We start from the raw sequence: 22,283 nt of genomic DNA on the forward strand, positions 1-22,283 counted from the left end.
TTACCCGGGGTCAAAAGTAGGGTTTAGAAAGGCACTAATCACAGCATTGAAAGCACAATGGATGGATGCATTTATTTTTGGCTTCAAGAAACACTCCTGTTTACTACCATTATAAAGCTTAGGAGCTTAAAGCTATAAAGCTTTAAAAAATCTCTGATTATGTTCATCTGAAAGAAGTCATATACACCTAGGATGGCTTGAGGGTGAGGGATAATTTTGGATGAACTAACCCTTTAAGCATGGCAACAAGAATACATTGTACAGAGTAATGCTTCACTTCTGGATATAATAAATACCACCTAAGCAGTATTTTTGTTTGAAATATTGTCAGGAATAGCTTTAGAACAGGGTTTCCACAGGTGTGTTTGATGTTCAAACTGGTATCTGTAGCGGTATTATATAACAAATCTCTCAGTGCTAAAGATAGAAACCACAGTATTAGTTTACAGAGCTGGACATAAATGAGGGATTGTGAAGCAATAACATCAGGATGATGGCTAGACCAGAGTTCTGATCCACTGTTGTCTTGAACTTCACCCCTGCATGCTCACACAGACTTAAAAAATGCTCGACCACACAGACACTGTTTATTGTTCATATACACAGTGGTAAAGCACTGAAAGACCTTATCACTCTCTCATTATATTATGTTGTATATGCATTTACCAGAAAAATTACTGCAATGACAGATGTGACAGCTCACACATGATGTTTACATAAAGGCGAGAACATCATGCTACAAATTAATTTAGTCTGCTATTTATCAATGGTCATATCTGCTCTTTGCTCTGGTGTAATAAATATAATCTGAAGAACATCAATGCAGAGTCACCATCTGCCAAATGGAAAAAGTAATTGTAAATAAAGCATTCTCTTGCTTGAAACATCTGTACAGCATTTCCCCTGTTTAATTTGCTCCTTTTTTTGGTAAAGGTAAAAATCCAAATTGAAAAAAGTTCAATTTCTGAGAAAAAAGTGCGTCAGTTACTTTTTTTTTTTTTTCCGTAAGTTGAATACAGAAGGTGTAGGACGTAGCATAAGGATTTTGACCTGCGAGAGGCCTTCGTAGTTTGAATAGGGATGGGTAATTTTCATTTCAAAGTGAACTAATCTTTTAAAATAGCTGATACTGAATTAGGGACGGACCCGTTGTTTGTGGAGCACATCACAAAAATGAATCAAAACTCAGCACAATTGTTTTTCTTTCTTTTTGCTTTTTGTTAATCTGTTAATTATTTAAGTGAAATATATTTGCATAAAGGGCAATTTATTCCTTATATATATATATATATATATATATATATATATATATATATATATATATATATGAATTTATTCTGTTTTCTCTGTTCACAGAAGCGCTGCAGAGGGTGTGACGACATGTGGATGTTGTTTATACTGCAGTTGTTTATAAAACACACCATGCTGGACATGACCTGCCATTCATTTTCACTTACATGTAATGCTTTAACGGTTGGTGACAGATCCTCGAAAAAAACTCCTGAGATTCAAAAGCTAATGCCAGTGCATTTCCCATTTCCATGGTAACTTGCCTATGATGGCGTGACAACTGAGCACAGGCGTTGTGTGTCAATGCTACATTTTCATAGGCCAAATTCATGATTGGTTGACTGCCAAATTAAAATATTAAACAGAATGATAAAATGACATTATTAACCAGTTAATGGTCATTTTAAATAAGCATTTCTGTTCAGAATTTCTGTTCTGTTCATTAAATTTTATTTCTTCATCTCTGTTTTTTGTTTTCATTCTTTGAATCGGTTCAAAGCCCTGACCAGACCTCAACAAATCCGAGCAACAATAACTTTCAAAGACCCATGCGTCATTTTTCAAAGACATTCGGCCTACAAAACAAACTAAATATGGTCTGTTCTTGGTTTTTCCACTCATTCTGCCCTCATAAAAGAGTTCTCCTTCTTCAGCTAGCCAGACAGCTAACTCCTTCCACAAGAAAGTTGAGCTCATTTCTAATAAGCACCACTAATAAGCACCACCACTTCAAATACAAGTAGAACAGAGTAAAACTGAAATACAGAAAAAGGAAAAAATAAGTTTCCAAAGACTGTAATTAAATAAACTTAAAGATTAACTGAATATAATCTAGATGCATGTGACATTGAAAATAATCTCTCTAAACATCAAATTTATCCTAAAATAATGTCACCAATTCCAAACATAAGATGATTCAAGCCATTATGCATTACTAGGGGGCGATTGAGTCATTGAATCATTCAAAGAACCGATTTGATCACAACATTGATCCATCAGGATGGAAACCTCACTACTGTGTTGCTCAACTGTAGATTCTGCTTTGAGATGGTTTGGAATTAGTCAGTATTAGCATGGCTGTGAACACCATTCTTCTCTTGTAATATTGCAAATGCATTTAGGTCTGGTTATTTTTTTTTTTTTTAGAACATGCAATAAGGATTCCGAAAATCCCCTTTGACAAATTGAATTTGAGAACAATAGATTTAGAATGTTTATTTAGCCTATGGACTGTCTATTATTTAGTATTGTGTAAAAGAAGTTTATATTGCCCTCAGATGCTGTGGCCTTTGTATGAATCAGGTTATGAAATCATTACGTCTGCAAATCTGAGTCCATTCATTTCGCAGTTAAATGAATCATATTTATATTCAACTGACATCCTTTTGTACATGCTTACGCAAGTCTGTGTGTCATAATGTCTGTCACCTCACTGAAGTTTTATTCAAGATGTAGCCACTTTCATTATATTTACAATACAGTCAGGATTCAATGCAATCATAGAATACAAACAAGAAAAGAAAGAAAAAAAAAACACTGTCATTTTTTATTCACTGTGCATTAATTCCACTCTCTATTATCCAAACTCGATTTGCTTCTCCTCATAATCCTACTTGACGAAAGTACTACTTTTAAAAACTACTTGATTTAAAAATCATATACACATCATATACGGGACATTGTTGTGCGGTATATACATTGCACTAGAATGGATTCTAATTCTCACAGCGAATGTTAGGTTCAAGATAGTTTGTAAAGTGGTTTAATAGTAGTCATAATTGACGTTGGCCCCTTGTCTGTAGGAACGGGGGTCCTGTTGGCTCATTGGTGCATTCTCATCATGATGATGCTGCCGGCCCTGGTCATTTGATCTGGCCTGGTCCATCCAATAGGAGAGATCAGTCTCAAGTCTCTGGAAATACATAAATGTTGAATGAGAGCAGATATTACACTCTTTGGAAAAGGTTACATTTGGGCTTTTTTTACACAGACACAACAAAAATTGACAGAAAATTAATGAGGAAAGAGAAGGAATGGAATCAATACACACTGCAGACCAGACTCACACTCAAAGTGTCACAACTAAACATGTCACATGCACTTACAGTGACATGGCAGCTCAGATTCAGACTTATATATATATATATATATATATATATATATATATATATATATAGATAGATAGATAGATAGATAGATAGATAGATAGATAGATAGATAGATAGATAGATAGATAGATAGATAGATAGATAGATAGATAAACTCATGACCTTCTTTCTTGCATCTAACACAAAAGGAAACATTTTGAAAAATTACAAAAAATGAGGACTCAAGCTTTAAAAAGGACACAAAAGCACCATAAATGTATCATAAAAGTAGTCAACAAGACATAAGGGATTAGTTCACTTTAAAAATTAAAATTAACCAGACCGCCTTCCATATTCAATGTATATGCAGAAAGTGTAAACCTCTTGCAGTTCACAAAGCTTACGCTATGTGCATGTCCTGATATTGCTGAGTTAGATATGTTCCTGGGTCAACATATTTTGTTGATCCTGGAACAACATTCTTAACCCTATTCCTACCCTTAAACCTAACCCTACCCAAAAGTTATCCCAAAAATCAGAGGGAAATGATAGATGAATAACACTTATGTAGAAGCACCAATTCATGATTTTAAGTCTAAACTTGACATAATCTGTAAACTTGTCCCTCAAATCTGGTTGGTTGATTTGAATGTTGTTCCAGGATCAACAAAAATTTTGACCCAGGAACATGTTGAACTCAGCAATATTAGGTTATGTACACTACGCCATGCGCCTTCTCTGTTAAACTTACAGAAAAAGTGCAATTGATGCGACGCCAGTTTACACTTTCTTCATAACTTGAATACGGAAGGCGGTCTGGCGGAAGCTCGATATTCGACTTCATAACTTTTTTAAATATGGATATTTTTTTACACAAACGCATCACTTCGCTTCAGAAGGCCTTTATTAACACTCCGGAGCCATGTGGAGTACGTTTATGATGGATGGGAGCACTTTCTTCAGCTCATACTCATTGAACCCTATCACTGCCATTATAAAGCTTGGATGTGTCAGGATATTTATTAATATATTTCGGATTGTCTTCATCATAAACTATGCCCCTATTATACTTTTTCGGAAATTACCTTTCTTGTAGTGTCTAATATAGCTGTTTGTGAATGTAAATGTTTCAAATATCAAAGTGCATTATTAATGGAGTCATTGTCTTTTAAAAGAAAGAACCAATTCTGAACTGCTTGGATGGAGTTGTCAGTCATTCCAGTCTTACTTCCTGCATTAACCTAAACATATTTGCATAATTACAGCCTATGGTCTTCACTGGCTTTCTGCAAAACATCTTCTTTGACCATATGCGTAATTTGGGGATGGGCCACTGACCAATGAGAACAGAGTACGCTTTCAGAAAGTAGGGGTTTAGAGAAACTAAATCCTTTATTGAACCAATTTAGAAACTGAGAGAAAAGAGTTGATGCTTCAGTGTATATTTTGAAAAAATGTGGTTTTTTTTTGTTTTTTTAGTTTAGACGCATGTAAACCTATTGCTGGAGACCTATAAAACAAAATTAGGAACCAGCATAAGAGAAACGCTTTAATTCCCGGTCTTCTGAATTAATGCATTATTCTTTTGTGAGGAACAATTGTAATTGTATTATAGGGTATGTTTACACAACAACACGTACAGACCCCAAAGTTCACACAAATCTAAAACGCTGTATTATGCATTCCAGACCAGTAGTTAGCAATGTCACTTTGTAAAGAAACACTACGCGCCTATAGACTGAACACGTAATATGCATGTGAATTACATCACCACAAACTCACGTTTTTGTAGTTTACACTAATTGACATCCAGTGCTTATATCAAAATTTCAGTGTGAATATTTAATGCACTTTGAAATAAAAGATGAGGCATATGATAGCTTTATGCTAATTGACATCATTTGAGTGATTACTGTTTTACTCACTGCCTCATCATAGCCCATGTACATGAATTGCTGGATCCACTGCTGGACGTCGGGGCGGCTACGGTCCCACACATTTCTCTTAGTCCTGTGAAGCTCTGACAGAAACTGTTTAGCCTTGGACTGCGACACTGCGATCTGTGCTTTAGGCCTGGCTTCCAGCTCCTTTGCTTTGTAAAGAAAACAGGAAAACATTCAAGGTCAGAGTCATAAGCACATCCTGATTTTGTCAGGACATCCTGATCACGTCCACGTCCATGTCTATATTTTGTTGATCCTGGAACAACATTCCTTTGTGAAAATATAATATCCCTACCCCTAAACCTAAGCCTACTCATAAGGTATCCCTAAAATCAGAGGGAATGATTGATGAATAACACTGATATAGAAGCACCTAACCCTGGTTGTCCTTCAAATCTTGATTGGAATGTTGTTCCAGGATTACCAAAGGGCTGATCCAGGAATATTGTGCACTTGGTGAAATCAGGTTCAGCAAGTTGGAGATCACAGATGCTTCCCATCTGATTTAATACTATTTAAACAGACCAGGGATTTTAAATGCTTAGTTCAACCAAAAATTTAAATTCTGTCTTCAATTACTCACTCACATGTCATTCCAAAGACTTACGTTCATCTTCAGGACACAAAAGAAGACATTTTTAATGACATCAGAGAGATTTCTGTTCCTCCACTGAAAGTCTATTCACCCAAAATGTTCACAAAGAGATTGTAAAAAAATCCATATACAGTACAGTCCAAAAGTTGGGAACCACTAAGATTTTTAATGTTTTTAAAAGAAGTTTCGTCTGCTCACCAAGGCTACATTTATTTAATTAAAAATACAGTAAAAACAGTAATATTGTGAAATATTATTACAATTTAAAATAACTGTTTTCTATTTGAATATATTTGACAAAGTAATTTATTCCTGTGATCAAAGCTGAATTTTCAGCATCATTACTCCAGTCTTCAGTGTCACATCAGAAATCATTCTAATATGCTGATCTGCTGCTCAAGAAACGTTTAATGTGTACAATTTGTTTTTTTTTCAGGATTATTTGTTGAATAGAAAGTTCAAAAGAACAGTGTTTATCTGAAATCTAATCTTTTGTAACATTATAAATGTCTTTACTGCCACTTTTGATTGATTTAATGCATCCTTGCTGAATAAAAGTATTAATTTCTTTAATTTCTTTTCAAAAAAATAAAAATAAAAATTCTTACTGACCCCAAACTTTTGAACGGTAGTGTATAATGCTACAGAAGCTTTGTATTTCAGATAAATGCTGTTCTTTTGAACTTTCTATTCATCAAGGAATCCTTAAAAAAAAAAAAAAAAAAGTACACAACTGTTTTCAACATTGAAAATAATCATAAATGTTTCTTGAGCAGCAGATCAGCATATTAGAATGATTTCTGAAGGATCATGTGACACTGAAGACTGGAGTAATGATGCTGAAAATTCAGCTTTGATCACAGGAATAAATTACTTTGTCAAATATATTTAAATAGTACACAGTTATTTTAAATTGTAATAATATTTCACAATATTACTGTTTTTTACTGTATTTTTAATTAAATAAATGTAGCCTAGGTGAGCAGACGAAACTTCTTTTAAAAACAATAAAAATTTTAGTGGTTCCAAACTTTTGGACTGTACTGTATGAATCAAGTGGTTTAATCTAAGTTTTCTGAATAAACACAATCACTTTATACGAAGGACAGATTTCATTTGGCTTTTATTCACATATAAACATTGATCAGCGAGTACAAATGTAACGGATGTAGGCCGGTAAGAGCTGTGCGTGTAAAACCTCACTCCCCTGATCACAAGGCCTCTTTGTTAGAGCGCCCACTTCCCATGGTTTTGACACGGGTTTGAGTCCCGCTTACATAAAACACACCAGTTATAACCCACTTGTGATTTTTTAAACTTTTACCGTGTCTTAAAATTGGCCGTTGCTAACAAATTGCTAAAAGGGACTACTTCCTTTGGCGGGGACTTTAGACATCATCATGACAAACAGGACATTTGGACAGCATTTCTCATGAAAAAGTGGATAAGTATTCATACACAGCGCAAATCATAATCAGTGAGCATGTTTATAAATAAAGTTGTTTTCTAAATAAAGTTTGAGGAAGCTTGGTGGTGACGACGTTGATCCGCGACCATGGTGTGCTGTTGTCCGTTTATAGCCTACTGTTAGCCTTTTATATCTGACGACTTTATTTAGGCTTCAAAATCTATAAATGTTGTGTTAACTTGTAAAGATTATCTTGACAGACAAAACGTGTAAGTGTCATAACCCTTTGTTAAACACAGAGCTAATTTTCTGCGATTTTCCAAAAGTCTATGGGAAAAATGCATAGGCTTTCAATCGAAGGAACCCGTGCGCCGCTAACTTCCAGGTCGGCCTACAAAAACACGTCATCCCTGAGGCACTCTATGGCCTCACATGTTAAGCAAGTACAGCTGAGCTTCCGTTTACCATATATGAGTACTCTATGTACGTTCACTGATCAGTGTTTATATGTGAATAAAAGCCAAATAAAATCTATTCCTCATATAAAGCATTCATAAAGCATTCTTCATCGATTCTTATGGACTTTTGGGTGAACTGACTTTTAATTGGGGGATCAGAAATTTCGGGGATTCAGAAATCTCAGATTTAATTAAAATATCTTCATCTGTGTTTCAAAGATGGAATGACATGAGGGTGAGTGATGACAGAATTTTCATTTTTGGGTGAACTAACTCTTTAAGTAGGTGAAAAGCAGCATGTGAAATGAGTAGTATGTCTGAATTCACGGTATTCATAAAACAGTAGGCAAAAATGTATCCGGATGATGTAATACTTCTGCCACAATTCTGAAGTTCACAATGGACACTTTACTACTCAGAGAGTATGATTTCAGATGCAGATGGGTGGAGAAAGGACAGCTGAAGAACCAAACAAAAGAAGAGGTGCAAACTCTGCATAAAAGTTATGCTTAGAAAGGTACAAATCTCATGTGAAATGTTCTCTGTATCTGAAAATATCATTGTCATGATCTGTGAGTAATGTGGGAAGTGAAGGTTCAGACTTGAATATACTCTACAGAAGATCTAAATTAGATTAAGAAAAAAAAAAATACAACTGCATTTTAAAAAGAATAAATTATATGTTTTGTAATGCACAAGTAAATAGGACAAATAAACATTTTTTTTAAAAGAAAACCATTAATTCCAATATTGGTCATTTTGACCCCCTTTACGCATTTGTGTAGGTTTTTTATGCATTCTAAAAGAGCAGACCCCAGATCAGTTTAAAAAAGAAACATGTGTTTTAAGCACAGAGGATGATAACAGCCTAAAGCGACAGCACCCCTGCCCAATTATCTTGCTCTGACGATGACACAGAGAGACTCTGACCTGATCTACAGCCCAAAGCTTCCACACCTTCATGTTATAAATATCTACAATGTCTTTAGTTTATAATCGTACATGTTATCTTCCCTTGGAACATATCAGCCATCAATCTCTGTCAGTTTTGGAGGTCAGAAGCTGATGGGGAATTCTGGACAAGTGTGAAGAAATTGATGGCATTGAAGGCATCAGGAGGGCATCAGGCTATAATTAAAGATTTATGGTAAATGACTGAACCGCTGGCATGATGGGCAGGGTGTGATTAGGTGGAATATGCAGATAAAAACCTTAATAAACCATATATCATTAACCAGTAAAATGTTTAAAATTAAAGCTGTCAATCTCACCATCTCGTTTCATGAGTATCCTGTGGAGTCTACTCTCAGATGAACCACCTAAAACAAGCAAACAATATTGTTTAAATATATTGAAAATAGATCACATTGATTTATATGATAAATATAAGGCTGATATTCAATAAGACTGTAAGTCATTTCATAAATGATGTGATCAGAGTATTTCTGAATACCACGGCTGTCTGTCTCTCTTTGCCTTCTTTACCCACTGCAAAGTAACAGTAGATTTATCTGTAATATCAATATCAGTTGTGTCAGCTTAATATATGTATAAAATGCTTCAGAACACTTAATACATTCTGTAAACCAGTGCTGCCCAATCCTGTTCCAGGAAATCGGCATTCCTGCAAAGTTCAGCTCCAACACAACTGTTCAGCACAACTGAACCAACTAATTAAGATCTCAAGAGCACTTGATATTTACAGACGGGTGTGATTGATCAGGGTTGAATCTGAACTCTGCAGGTTGATCTTCATGAGGCCAGTTGTTCAAAAGTAATCTGATCGGATTTCAGCTATCAGATTGGATCAAATCTGGAAAATGGGTTGTTCAAAAGGAGAGGGGGGAAAAAAAGGATTTTGAAATCAGATTAGATAACGAAATCCAATCTTGGTTTTGATCATGGATAAAATCATCAGTTTGTGTCTCAGTAAGATTGGGATATCTTTGATCCAAAAAATCTGGATTATACTGATCTCATCAGAAGGGTGGATTTCAGGAGCAAAAATGTAATAACATTTTAAAACTGGTCAAAAAATACAACATTTTTATCATACTATAGGCTACATAATATACAAACACACACACACACACACACACACACACACACACACACACACACACACACACACACACACACACACACACACACACACACACATATAAATAAATAAATAAATAAAATATACAGTTGTGGCCAGAATTATTAGAGTAAAATATCTCTGAAGTATATTCCCATTCATTATTAATTTTTTTTAGCTCACCGGGGTGATCATGAACATGAACTTGTCCAGCCATGACTTCCTGTTCCACAGGAGTATAAACATGAGGAAACACAAAGGCCAAATTCCCTTAATCATCACAATGAGAAAAAACAAAGAATATAGTTCTGATGTGCAGCAAAGATTGTTGAGCTTCACAAAATAGAAAGTGGCTGTAAGAAAATAGCTGAAGCATTGAAAATCCCCATTTCCACTATCAGGGCAATAATTAAGAAGTTCCAATTAACTAAACATGTTACAGATCTGCCTGGAAGAGGACGTGTGTCTAAATCATCCTAATGCACGGTGAGGAGGAGAGTTTGAGTGACCAAAGACTCTCCAAGGATCACAGCTGGAGAATTGCAGAGATTAGTTGAGTCTTGAATCTCAGAAAGCCTAAAAAAAATGTATCAAAAGCACCTACATCCCCACAAGATGTTCCAGAGGGTTTCAAGAAAAATCCTCTGCTCTCATCCAGAAACAATCTCCAGCATATTCAGTTGTCAGACAAGACTGGAACTTCAAACGGGACCGGCTTCTGTGGTCAGATGAAACAAAAAAAAAAAAGAGCTTTTTGGCAGCAAACCCACCAGATGGGTTTGGTGCACACATGGATAAAAAGTACCCCATGCCCACGGTTAAATATGCTGCTGGATCTTTAATGTCGTGGGCCGATTTTTGTGCTGGAGGTCCTGGACATCTTGTTCAGATACATGGTATCATGGATTCTATCAAATATCAACAGATAAAAAATCAAAACCAGTAATGGGCCATGATTGGATCTTCCAACAGGACAATGATCCAAAACAAACATCAAAACCAACACAAAAATGGGTCACTGAGCACAAAATGAAGCTTCTGCCATGGTCTTCCCAGTTCCCTGACCTGAACCCTAAAGAAAATGAGCGGAGTGAACTGAAGAGAAGAAGCACCAACATGGAGCTGGAATCTGAAGGATCTGGAGAGATTCTGCATGAAGGAATGATCTCTGATCTCTTGTCAGGTGTTCTCCAAACTCATCAGGCGTTACAGAAGGAGACTCAGAGCTATCTTGGCAAAAAGAAGGTTGCAAAAAGAATTGAATAAAAGGGTGTTAATAATTGTGGGCAACGTGTTTTGGAGAAAAACATTTATTTCATAATGTTATTTCCCCCCACTTTCAATTCTTTTCCTTCAATGAAAGGTTAGATTTTTGCTAATTTTATCAATTAAAGATCAAAAGGTTAAACAATGCAGATTTACTTTTAGAGTCATCTTTGATCATATTTATGAAGGGGTCTAATAATTCTGGCCACAACTGTATATATATAGCTCTTGATTAGTTTAACTGTTAAAGTAATAAATTAGAAGTAGACATTAGGTTACGTATTTAGCCTAAAAATGACATTTTGGCGCCATAAAATAATCTCCAAACAGCTGTAAATACAGTATCAAACAAAAATATTATATTTGTTTCAAAGTGTTTTTTGTTTGTTTGTTTGTTTGTTTTTATCACTGTTTGTAAACGACATTGGCACAATCATAAGAGATGAACCAATCAAAAGTTGTTTGTGAGCGAACGCAACATTTCTCGTGTGAACGCTACACAATTTTTATTTTTATTTTTTTGCCCTCCATCTCATATTCTTTTTATCATCATGTCCCTTCAGGTGCTCCATAGAGCACTAGTTATCCAGATTTGGTCATCTAAAAAAGTGTGTATCTGGATCAGGGTGATCCAATTTTGCTTTGAAAAACCAGCACAAAATTACGATGGATTACATGATCTTGGACAGCAAAACATGGGATTTCCAGATCCAGATCATTCTGATCCAGATTAAACTTTTTGAACAACTGGCCTCTGGAACATGATTGGGCACCCCTGCTGTAAACAACAGGACAAAATCTTCCTGTAGGGGGCACTGAAAATGCTTGCATTGCACAAGTGATTACTTGAGCCAATCAAAGTTTAACAGCCAGTACATTGTTTTTTGAATGGCCAATGGCTATGAAACTTGGTGTAGACATGCAGTGTATGATGCTGTGTCTATATAAACAACTGAAACAATCTGAAATCAGAAACACGCCAAATTTCATAAATTTGTTGTGCAAGGGGGGCTATATTAAAGATGTGCAACTGTGATTTAGAAAGTTGAAAATTACCATATAATCAACCATGTACATCATTTACAGCATCTGTACTTTCAAATTTTGCTATTTTGTTTCTCCGTGCATGCTTGATCCATGATAATTGCAGCTTGATGCTGAATTAATGTTTCTGTTGACAAATTCCCTTGTAATACACTGTGGAGTTGACATGTTACAAAAGGAATATTTTTCAATTTTGAAAAATTTCCACTTAATTTAATTCCATTTAATTTCCAAGTAAATGGAAAGCTCATTCTTTCCATTTACTTTTACAATAAATGTTGTAAAAGAAGTTGTAAATCTATTAAACTGTAAATATGTCCAGTTCTAAAATGCAATGCATCCATATCCTTACTAAATTAAACTAATGATAACTGAATAAAGAACATATTAAACATTTTTTTTTAAAATAATAATAATAAAAAAAACAACAACCCTAAATCATGGGGCACTGTAAAATGTTAGACTTTGAACTCAACAGTGTTTTACAATGCATAAGTAACTGAGTTTCAGGCCTTTACATTTGATCTCACTTCACAAAACCTGTTTACAAGGCTTGTAAGTTCACTAAACCCTCATTAACTAATGAAGTCACTTCTGAAATGTGGCGTCTGAGAGCCCAAACACACTATGGAAAGCCTTAAATGACATACCTGAGGGTGAGCAGACGGACAGGACGCTTATGAGAAGGACGGCTTGCACACAGAGGCTGTGGAGTGACATGCTGTTGTTCTGTCAGCTGCGGCTGCACTGTGTGCTGGAGAAGGATTTGGTCTGGGGTGAGATGAGTGACAAGGTGCCATCCTGGACGAACAGGCAAACATTCCTACAGGCGACCTGTTAGCGCTTGTAGAGGAATGTGTACAGGAAGCCAGCAGAAAGCCCCCTACAAATACCACAGTGTGCATGATGTTTGATGCTTGAGTGGTTTGATTGCTTGTACCAGTTGTTTCAAGGATGTTTTCAAGGTTTTTAAAGGGGTGGTTGATTATTTCACTTTTTTAAACTTTAGTTAGTGTGTAATGTTGCTGTTTGAACATAGGGAGATATTTTCCTTTAAAGAATTCTCTGTTTAAGGACTAAAACGAGCTTCTTCCTGGGTTGGCAACATCACTTACCCAAAAATTTACATAAACCCCGCCACCAAGAACACACAACAAAGGGTTTGATGCCATGTTGGGCTGCTTTAGAGAAGAGGAAGAGTTGTTGTAGTAGAGTGTTGTTGTCATGCCGTCATTTTACGCCGGACTGCTTCACAAACGAGGGTCAATTCAACACAAAAGATGAACATGACGGCACATGCTAGTGGATAAGTTGAATCAACTCCACAGCATCTACATAAATTTATCCACTAACCATTCAGAAACGTTCAGTTTCATTCTAAAAGTTGTAACTTCTTCCTGAGTCTCTCCATCAGTGTCGACTCCGGTTTGAACAATGTAAGGCTGAACACCGTTACTGACAATCCTCATTTTGTCTGCGTGAGATTCTCCAGCTTTGTTGTTGTTGAGCTGTTAAAGCTCCGCCCTCTTCTGGAAAGCGGAGCTCATTTGCATTTAAAGGGACACACACAAAAATGGCGTGTTTTTGCTCACACCCAAATATTTGACAAGCTATAATAAATGATCTGTGGGGGATTTTGAGCTGAAACTTCACAGACACATTCTGGAGACACCAGAGACTTATATTGCATCTTGTAAAAGGGGCATTATAGGTCCCCGTTAAGTAAACCAAACTTTGTGATCAAAAACAGTTTTTCCCCCATGCTATCTCCAGCTTGAACAGCTAACACAGCAATTGCCACCTGTTTTTTTTTTTTTTTTTTTTATATATAATTTATTCTCAGTAATTTAGAGAGAGGCAGTAATTATATTGTGTAATACATATACATATTTTAGCTGTACATACAGTACTTAATGCGCAAATCTGTACATAAGTCTTCTGTTCAAGATGTATAACTTATTATTATTGTTTATTTTTTTGTGTCATATATGTGCCAAAAAATTCCTCATGGGTTTGTGAACACTTGGCAAAAGCTCATTCTTCTTCTTCTTTTCATAATTCCATATGATTACACTGTAACAAGGACACCTTTAAATAAAGTGTAACCAAAGATTGTCATCATAGTCTTCTTGCTGTAAGAATGATTATCATACAGTAAATACCATTATTTATCAATATCTGACAGGAATATAACAGCATATTCATCTTTTTATTATCCTAAATTATTACATTGTTAGCTAACTGCATGATTATATATGCACATTTCTGAAATGACATACATTGGACAGTCACCTCCGACACCAGATTCTCTAAATTGTAATGTTGACATGCATTCTCTGTAAAGCTGCTTTGTATTGTGAAAAGTGCTATACAAACAAATGTGAACTGAACTGAATTGAATTGATTTTTTTCAGCAAACCGGCTGTTGAATATTTATTTTATGCTGTCACTCTAGTAATCCTATTTTATGCTCATTATTTCTTTTTCTGTTTTTCTAGGGGATATATTTGAGGCAAAAACAACTTGGGAGGGAGACAGATGTTTCTCCAGATGCAATAAACATCTTTCTTTTTCTTTCAAACTCAATTTCCTGCCACAGCTTTGAAGTGCTGCACGCTGTAGGACATCAAGCTTGTGGCATTTTCACAAATGTACGGCAGTAGCTTCCTGGTTGTATGTTTATGCGTGTGAACCTGCAATGCAGAACCAACTCTTGACAGAGACACAACCAGAGTTCTCATGTCACACAATGAACCAAATGTTAGCCTTAATAAAGTTAGTGGAGTTTCCATTGATGTCTAAGTGAGTTAATTAATCAGATTTTTCTGATCTTAATTAGTGCAAAATATACACTACTGGTCAAAAGTCTAGAAAAGTTCGTTTTTGTTTTTTGTTTTTTTTTAAATTACAAGAAATGTTTGTAAACACTTTATTTTCAAGGTCCACTTTAGACATTCTACTAACTGTAAGTAACTATAAGGCGGTCTGGCGGAAGCTAGACATTTTACTTCATAACTTGTTAAATATGTTTTTTTTTTTTTTTTTTTTACACAAACGCATCAATTTGCTTCAGAAGGCCTTTATTAACCCCCTGGAGCCGTGTGGAGTATGTTTATGATGGATGGATGTAGATGGAGACTTTCTTCAGCTTCATACTCATTTGGTAAGGCTTGCATCAGGATATTTATTAATGCATCTCCAATTGTATTCATCAGAAAGAAGAAAGTCATTTACACCTAGGGTGGCTTGAGGGTGAGTAAAGCTTGGGGTAATTTACATTTAACAGTGAACTAATCCTTTAACTATTGTAAATTAATTGAATCTGATTGTCTACCACAAAGTCAATTAATATCCAAACAAGCCTAAAGAAAGTTTGATTTAAAAAGATCATGATATAAGAGTTTATATTTCCTTGTATTTTCTAAAAGGTTACACTTGATAGTATACTGCTAGCATCCATCTGACTGGAGTTATTCTGCTGCAGTCAAACACATAAGAACATGTTCCTGCATGAACTTATCCTGAGGGAGATGACCCTTGTTCACAGGTCATCTCTTTGCACCTGGACTGCATTCCCACCTGATAACAGAACACCTGCCTGCTCTGTTGTGCTGCTGAACAACAGCTCTGCCCTTCTTCTGTTACTGTGTGCAGCATATATTTATATTAATTGAGTTTGGAGCAGGTGCAAATGGGTAGAGTACATTTATTTTAAAGTGTCCCTATTGTGCTTTTTTTGGATATCACCTTTCATGTAGTGTGTAATATAGCCATTTAAGAATGTAAAAGGTCTGCAAAATTTCAAAGATTTAAGTGCATGATAAATGGGCCCTATCATACATTCGGCGCAATGTGACACCAGGTGTGACGCAAGTGTTTTTTGCTAGATTCAGCCCGACGCAGTTATCATTTTCATGTCCAGCGCCATGTTGTTTAAATATCAAATGCACTTGCGTCCATCTGTTCTCCCATGGGAGTGCTGGTCTGAAAACAAGGTGTGTTCAGGTGCATTGTTGGCGTGTTGCTATTTTGAGGAACTGAAAACAACTGCACCGTTGACCAAATTAAACCTGGTCTAAAGTCAATGACGCAGTATTTTTTTGTTATTTAAAGAGAGCGTTAGTAATATGCACCTATATGCGAGTACACAACGCACATATACTCTGCTTGTTACACACATTGGGACATGCAGCAGCACACAAACATGACAAATACTAAAAATAAAAGGATTACAATGTAAAAGACTATTATTGTGTTATACTGCCTGTCATAAAGGATAGTCAATACATGTATTAGAATTACAGTAATGATGAATGAAATTGGCAATACACACATGTATTTAAATTGACTTGTCAGGGTGAGGGTGTCTATATTACTCCATGTAAAGAGCGAATCCGCCATGGTGCAAGCGCACCTGGCTTTTAAAGAGAATGGGAGATGAGACTCTGATTGGTTTATTGCATGTCATGCCCCAAAACACACCCATGACTCATTAAGAGACTAGGGACAACTCTTTTTGACCAGTATTTGTACTAGTTGTTTCAGGAAATAAAATAGCATAATAAGGGCACAAGAAACCAAGTATTTATTTTTTCCAAGCAATAAAAAACAGTTTGTGAACAAAACACTTTTACTTGATTTGGATGCTAGTACAAAACAGGTTTTATGTAACATTTAATCAAGAAAAAAAAAAAAAAAAAACGTTCTCAGGGTATCTTGCCCTGGCTCAAATCAAGTCTAGCTGAATAATAAAGTCTGTCTGTCTCTTTTTCCAAGAGCTGTGCCATAATGAAAGGGGCAAATGCTCTCAATAACACAGACTCAGACTCAGATGGAGTTATTCTTCTGGAGCGGGAGGGTCGTAACCCAGGCGGCTGGCAGAAGGGAAGTGAGCCCAGAAAGTTCTGGCCAATTCCTCGATTTTGTCATAACCAGCATGAGAACGCAGCTCTTCAATCCAGCCGAAAAAGTCTGAAGATGTCATTGCCCAGTTAGGCACATTCCTTTTTTCCCTTGGTTCAGCTGTAGGTCGAGTGAGAAAAGAGGTCAACAAGAGCGATAAAAGAACAGATCCTTCTACAGAACATCAGTGGTTTACTCTCAGGTACTAAAATGCTGGGTTGAAAATAGACACACCAGCGGTTGGGTTAAATGTTTGCTCAACCTGCTGGGTAGTTTTATTTAACTCAACTATTGTTACTTTATTACTGTATTGCTTGTTTAAAATGAACCCAAAATAGGTTGAAAATTAACATTTATTAATATGTTTAATGAATAAAAATTAAACAATAAATATTTATTAAATTGCTTATTAATAAATGTTCACCTTTTGATTATTGTTGCCTCTAGGCAAGGCAAGGCAATTTTATTTGTATAGCACATTTCACACACAATGGTAATTCAAAGTGCTTTACATAAAAAAGAATAATAAAAATAGAACATAAGGAATAGAAATAACAGTAAAAACAGAGAATTTTGCTATCTGGATGGAAGAGCTAGGAAGTCTCAGGGAGTTTGTTGTTGTTGTTGTCCATCAGAGTGGATCTAAACGGATCTATCCATCAGAGCGGATCAGAATGGATCTTCCTCACACGACAGGACTGCTACCTGTTAAGGCACTTCAAACTGATAAACACAGTTTCAATCTCCCCTTTTGCCAAGACACCTCAAACTGCACCACACAGCCCTAATCCCCCTTATCCTTTCTATGCGACGCAGTTCAAATTTCCCCTGTAAGATATCTCTGACTGTAATCCAGAGATACCTTAACCATGCACTACAGCTTAAATTTCCCCATGGTTTGTCCCCTTATCCAAATTTACCAAATTTTAACCTAATCACTTTCTTCCTAATTCTCCCAGCTCTTTCAACCAGACAGCAATATTTAAAATGCATTAAAAGATGATACATAAAAGATATAAAATACATTAAAAATGAAATAAAAACAGGAAAAGGAATTGAAAGAATAAAAAGATAATACGTATAAAATAAAGTGCAAACAGTCCAGACAATCAGCAAATGCATAGATAAAAAGATGCGTTTTGAGTCTGGATTTGAATGTGTGATCTCTTCTGGAAGCTGGTTCCAGCTGCGGCTGGCGTAACAGCTAAAAGCAGACTCTCCCTGCTTTGAGTGAACCCTGCGTATTTCTAAATGACTAGTAATTATGTATCTGAGTTTTAATTTCCAACCTATTTTGGGTTCATTTTAATCCAGCCATACAGACACTTTTAAACAATAGTTGAGTTAAATAAAATTACCCAGCACATTGGATAAACATTTAACCCAGCGGCTGGGTTAAAACAACCCAATCACTCCATTTTCAACCCAACTTGGGTTGCTTTTAATCCAGCATTTTTTAGAGTGACAATGGTGCAACTTTCAGAAACCACCACAGCAATGTGCAAGACTTATTTTGAGTTAATTTGATCTAACTTGTTACAATATTTAAAATGCTGCAGATTCATGCATGTAATTACAATTCTTAGAATTACCACACACTTAAAATTCTTCAATGCTTTTGTTGTTGTAATTGTTGAAGAAAGAAAAGTCTTTGTTTTGTTTAATGGTTAAACCAATAGATTTTCAGTAGCAGTGGAATAGAAAGACCCTGCAGGGTTTAAAGACCCACTGTGGTCAGAAAGGCCACATTCGCTATTTAGTTGGCAGAAAAAAAGATGATTCCCAAATTACAATAAATTGCTTTCCATAAGTGGGAGGAATGGATTTATTGTGAAAGATGTGCAAAGTGAAGCACACCGGGATCCATTTGTGAAATATGCCTCCTCCAGTATTATTGCTGCTCTAATATGGACACAGGTCATTTATTAAAACACGGAAATATGGACTCTTCTGCTGCCTTTATATACATGAAAATAGATTATTTTTAATATAAACAAAGTTATGAAATATAAACTACTTAACATTTCCTTTTGAAGAAATTATATGGCTCTATCAATTTTTTATATTTTTCCAGCATTTTTTTGTCATAGTTTAGGACCCAATTGCAGTGTGGTTACAAATGAAATAGTTTATAAAGTGATTTAAAACTCACCTTGGTTTTCCTCGGCCCCTGTAAAGGAAACAAACAGAGGGACATTGAATATACAGTATTTCAAGGCAACAAACCAATAAAGGGGAATATGTAGGCCATTAGTGAAGCATTAAAAGAATGTGACACGAAAGCAGACGGCAATGTGACTTTTAAATTACTGCATTGATCTTAATTTAAGACTAATCATCATTCTGATGATGCCTCGTTTTCAGTAAATCTGAGGAAAAGAACAAATTTTAGTCTTTTTAAACTAGCTATATAGAGAGTCGCAGTTCATGCATATTTGGTGTGCTTTTGAAGGTCTTGATTTAATTCCAAGGATGTCACATTATTCATTAGCTCCCATTCATCTGTTATCCTTGTCTGTTACAGCTTCAATGTTCACAGCAGCCGACCTGTAAACTCGCGCACACACTCACACTCAGGTAAAAAGAAGCAGAGCTGTCGGTAAGCAGTTCCATGTTTGAGAGGAACAGTTGAGCTTTTGTCTGTTCTCAATGTTCTGCCAGTGTTCTTTCAGGGGTTTCAGCACATTTAACAGAGCCAAAATAGTTCAGCTAAACAAGTACGTCAAATCTGATAGCCTTTAGCTGTTTTTATGATATTTATGCAATTTTGCCATTCTTGTCTAGCTCACAACAGCTTCACATTAGATCCTGAAATCTTGAACTGAATGCTAAAACAAAAATTCTGAAACACTTTCTTTGAAACCTTTTCTTAATGCATTATAATGCATACATAATAATGCCTTTTTAATATGCCATATAATATGTTTTATCTCTTATCATACGTTTAATTTCATTACCAATTGTAGCAACAGTTATAATACATTATTACTCACAGCACTTTATTTTACAGTCTTGTTCTGCATGCACATCATGCGAACTTTGTACTTACTAAAATAACTAGGTAGTAACCCTAAACCTAACCTTTTCTTGTGTAAGTACACTGCAAGCACACAAACTGAAAAAAAATAATAATAATAAAAACATGGTTTAAAACATTTAAGTATTATAATGCATTATAACTGTTACAGAGTTTGCAGTAATAATTTAACTCGATCTTCAGTCAGAAAGAACTGAATGAAATACCCTGAATTACATCAATCTGACTTGCATACAGACTGGAATTAAACCACACCGTGTTTGTTCATCTGGCCAGAGAAGAACAAGTTCAAAATCTGATGTAAAGCAGCTCTAACAACCCAGTAGTGTCATTATACAGCTCAAGTCAGTTCAGTGTTGATTTAGTTCAGTTCAATAACTGCAAAGTTCATCAATTGTACAACAATTGTGCATGCATACTGTAAATACAGTGTAGTTATGCACATACATGTATGTGTGAGTGCTGTGACAAACACACTCCACCGCACACTGAACAAGCAAAAGACACAAGAGAGTAGTGTTTTACTCTTTTCACATCCGTATGTTGTTTGGAGTGAATGTGGCTAATCATTTGATGGTTTGTGTGTAGAGTCACTGTACAAAAAGACCATTTTTAGAAGAGTTAAAATAGTTTTGAATGAAGTGCTTTTGCAAGAGATGCGTGATGTTTTGCAGGTCGTGTGCGTGTTTTGTGGCTTTTGTGTGTAGAGTTTAGAGAAAAGGAGCCATAGTTTGAGAAACAGTGTATAAGCAATTAAAAAAAAAAAAAAAAAAAAACAATAAAATAATAATAATAAAAAAACAACAACAACGTTATTTTACTTTGAAATATTTCATGGTATTTATGGTGTTTGTGGTCAAATAAAGGCAGTCTTAGATTTTTTAAAAATATATACATATCAAAATGATTTGAATGGCAGTGTACGTCATCAAAGCGTCAGGATTTCTTACCTGTGAGACAGAGCAGTCCGAGCCAAACCACACACAGAAAGAGTGAGAGACGAAACATGGTCACCTTCTGAAAGCAACAGGCTATAATATAAGAGATTCACACACAGAACACGCACACAAAAATATTGTATTAAAGGAAGCACAGAAATGAATCTTACATGAGTTTGTCTGCCGGCAGTAGCTGGATCTGACTGAGGTGTGTCAGGATGCCCAGACCTTTAAGTAGAAGTCCAAATCAGGGCTGGAAGTGTCATGTTTACCTTTCACATGGACCTTTCATATGTCATACCCTTCATTGCTCAGCTCGTTCACTCTATAGCTCTTTGTTTGCAAGGGATTCTCACACTTTTCTCCACAGCTGAAAGAATCCCTTGTTAAAGTAGCAGCCTTACGGCCCAAAAATTCCCAGACTGAACCGAGAAGCTTTTCAGCTCTCTTTTTTAGAATGCAATGTTGTCTGTATGTCTCACAGATTCAAAAGTAACACTGAAACAGAGTTAAAGTCAGTTGTAGTTTTTGTGTTTCCCTTTTCTTCAGTGGTTCTGCTTGTTAACAGCAGGTGTTCATCACTAATGCTCAATCATCACTTAATTAATCGCTTTAACTTTAACTCTGCTTCAGTAGTGTTACTTTAAACCTATGTAGAGAGGGACCATCTGTACTCTGCACAGAGTTGATTTAACTCTGGGGATTTTGCGGTGTATCTGTTGAAGTTTAAGTTTTGTGTGGTAGTCAACATGAAAAGCCTACTGAAAAGTAGATTTTCAACTTATGAAAAAGTAATTTTCTAAAAGCAATATGTCCCTTTTGATCATCAAAGCACTAAGGGAAGAACAGCGCCAATATTTTGATGTAGAAATGTTTACCATAAGGTAGTATTCAGTTTTCCATTTGATTATTTTCTGTGAGCTTCCTAGTCAAACTTGTAAAAAGCTTGTTACTGCCAAGGAAGAAGGATAACTGCACCTTTTTATCTCTCAGTTCTGTGTAACATATTATATATATATATATACAGTACAGTCCAAAAGTTTGGAACCACTAAGATTTTTAATGTTTTTAAAAGAAGTTTCATCTGCTCACCAAGGCTACATTTATTTAATTAAAAATACAGTAAAAACAGTAATATTGTGAAATATTATTACAATTTAAAATAACTATTTTCTATTTGAATATATTTCACAAAGTAATTTATTCCTGTGATCAAAGCTGAATTTTCAGCATCA

The 22,283-nt window shown here is 35.6% G+C and overlaps 2 protein-coding genes across 3 annotated transcripts; both read right to left on the reverse strand.

Moving 5' to 3' along the window:
• Positions 1-2,718: 2,718 nt before the first annotated feature.
• On the reverse strand, positions 2,719-12,891 carry ecrg4b (ECRG4 augurin precursor b). The gene is made up of 4 exons (XM_067374508.1): positions 12,822-12,891; positions 9,053-9,100; positions 5,303-5,469; positions 2,719-3,202 (listed from the first exon to the last, which is right to left on the reverse strand). The coding sequence occupies exons 1-4, from the start codon at positions 12,889-12,891 to the stop codon at positions 3,053-3,055; spliced, it is 435 nt and encodes a 144-aa protein (XP_067230609.1). The 3' UTR covers positions 2,719-3,052.
• Positions 12,892-17,008: 4,117 nt separating this feature from the next.
• otos2 (otospiralin 2) lies at positions 17,009-21,311 on the reverse strand. Of its 2 annotated transcripts, XM_067372963.1 has the most exons (4): positions 21,219-21,311; positions 21,061-21,127; positions 19,226-19,243; positions 17,009-17,193 (listed from the first exon to the last, which is right to left on the reverse strand). In XM_067372963.1, exons 2-4 carry the CDS (start codon positions 21,116-21,118, stop codon positions 17,009-17,011), a joined length of 261 nt encoding a protein of 86 aa, XP_067229064.1. In that variant the 5' UTR covers positions 21,119-21,127; positions 21,219-21,311. The 2 variants fall into 2 exon arrangements, with proteins under 2 accessions (XP_067229064.1, XP_067229063.1); XM_067372962.1 differs by lacking the exon at positions 21,219-21,311 and having other exon boundaries at positions 21,061-21,149.
• Between the last annotated feature and the right edge of the window lie 972 nt (positions 21,312-22,283).

This window comes from Chanodichthys erythropterus, chromosome 21, assembly GCF_024489055.1.
Source record: "Chanodichthys erythropterus isolate Z2021 chromosome 21, ASM2448905v1, whole genome shotgun sequence".
Classification (NCBI taxonomy): domain Eukaryota; kingdom Metazoa; phylum Chordata; class Actinopteri; order Cypriniformes; family Xenocyprididae; genus Chanodichthys; species Chanodichthys erythropterus.

What these genes read in the sequence shown, in the direction of transcription:
- ecrg4b (XM_067374508.1), bottom strand. Translation starts at nt 12,891, where the DNA reads ATGTCACTCCACAGCCTCTGTGTGCAAGCCGTCCTTCTCATAAGCGTC. An exon ending in GTCCGTCTGCTCACCCTCAG is followed by an intron (nt 9,101 to 12,821) that starts GTATGTCATTTA and finishes TGCTTGTTTTAG; the next exon opens with GTGGTTCATCTGAGAGTAGA. An exon ending in ACATGGGCTATGATGAGGCA is followed by an intron (nt 3,203 to 5,302) that starts GTGAGTAAAACA and finishes ATGTATTTCCAG; the next exon opens with AGACTTGAGACTGATCTCTC.
- otos2 (XM_067372963.1), bottom strand. Translation starts at nt 21,118, where the DNA reads ATGTTTCGTCTCTCACTCTTTCTGTGTGTGGTTTGGCTCGGACTGCTC.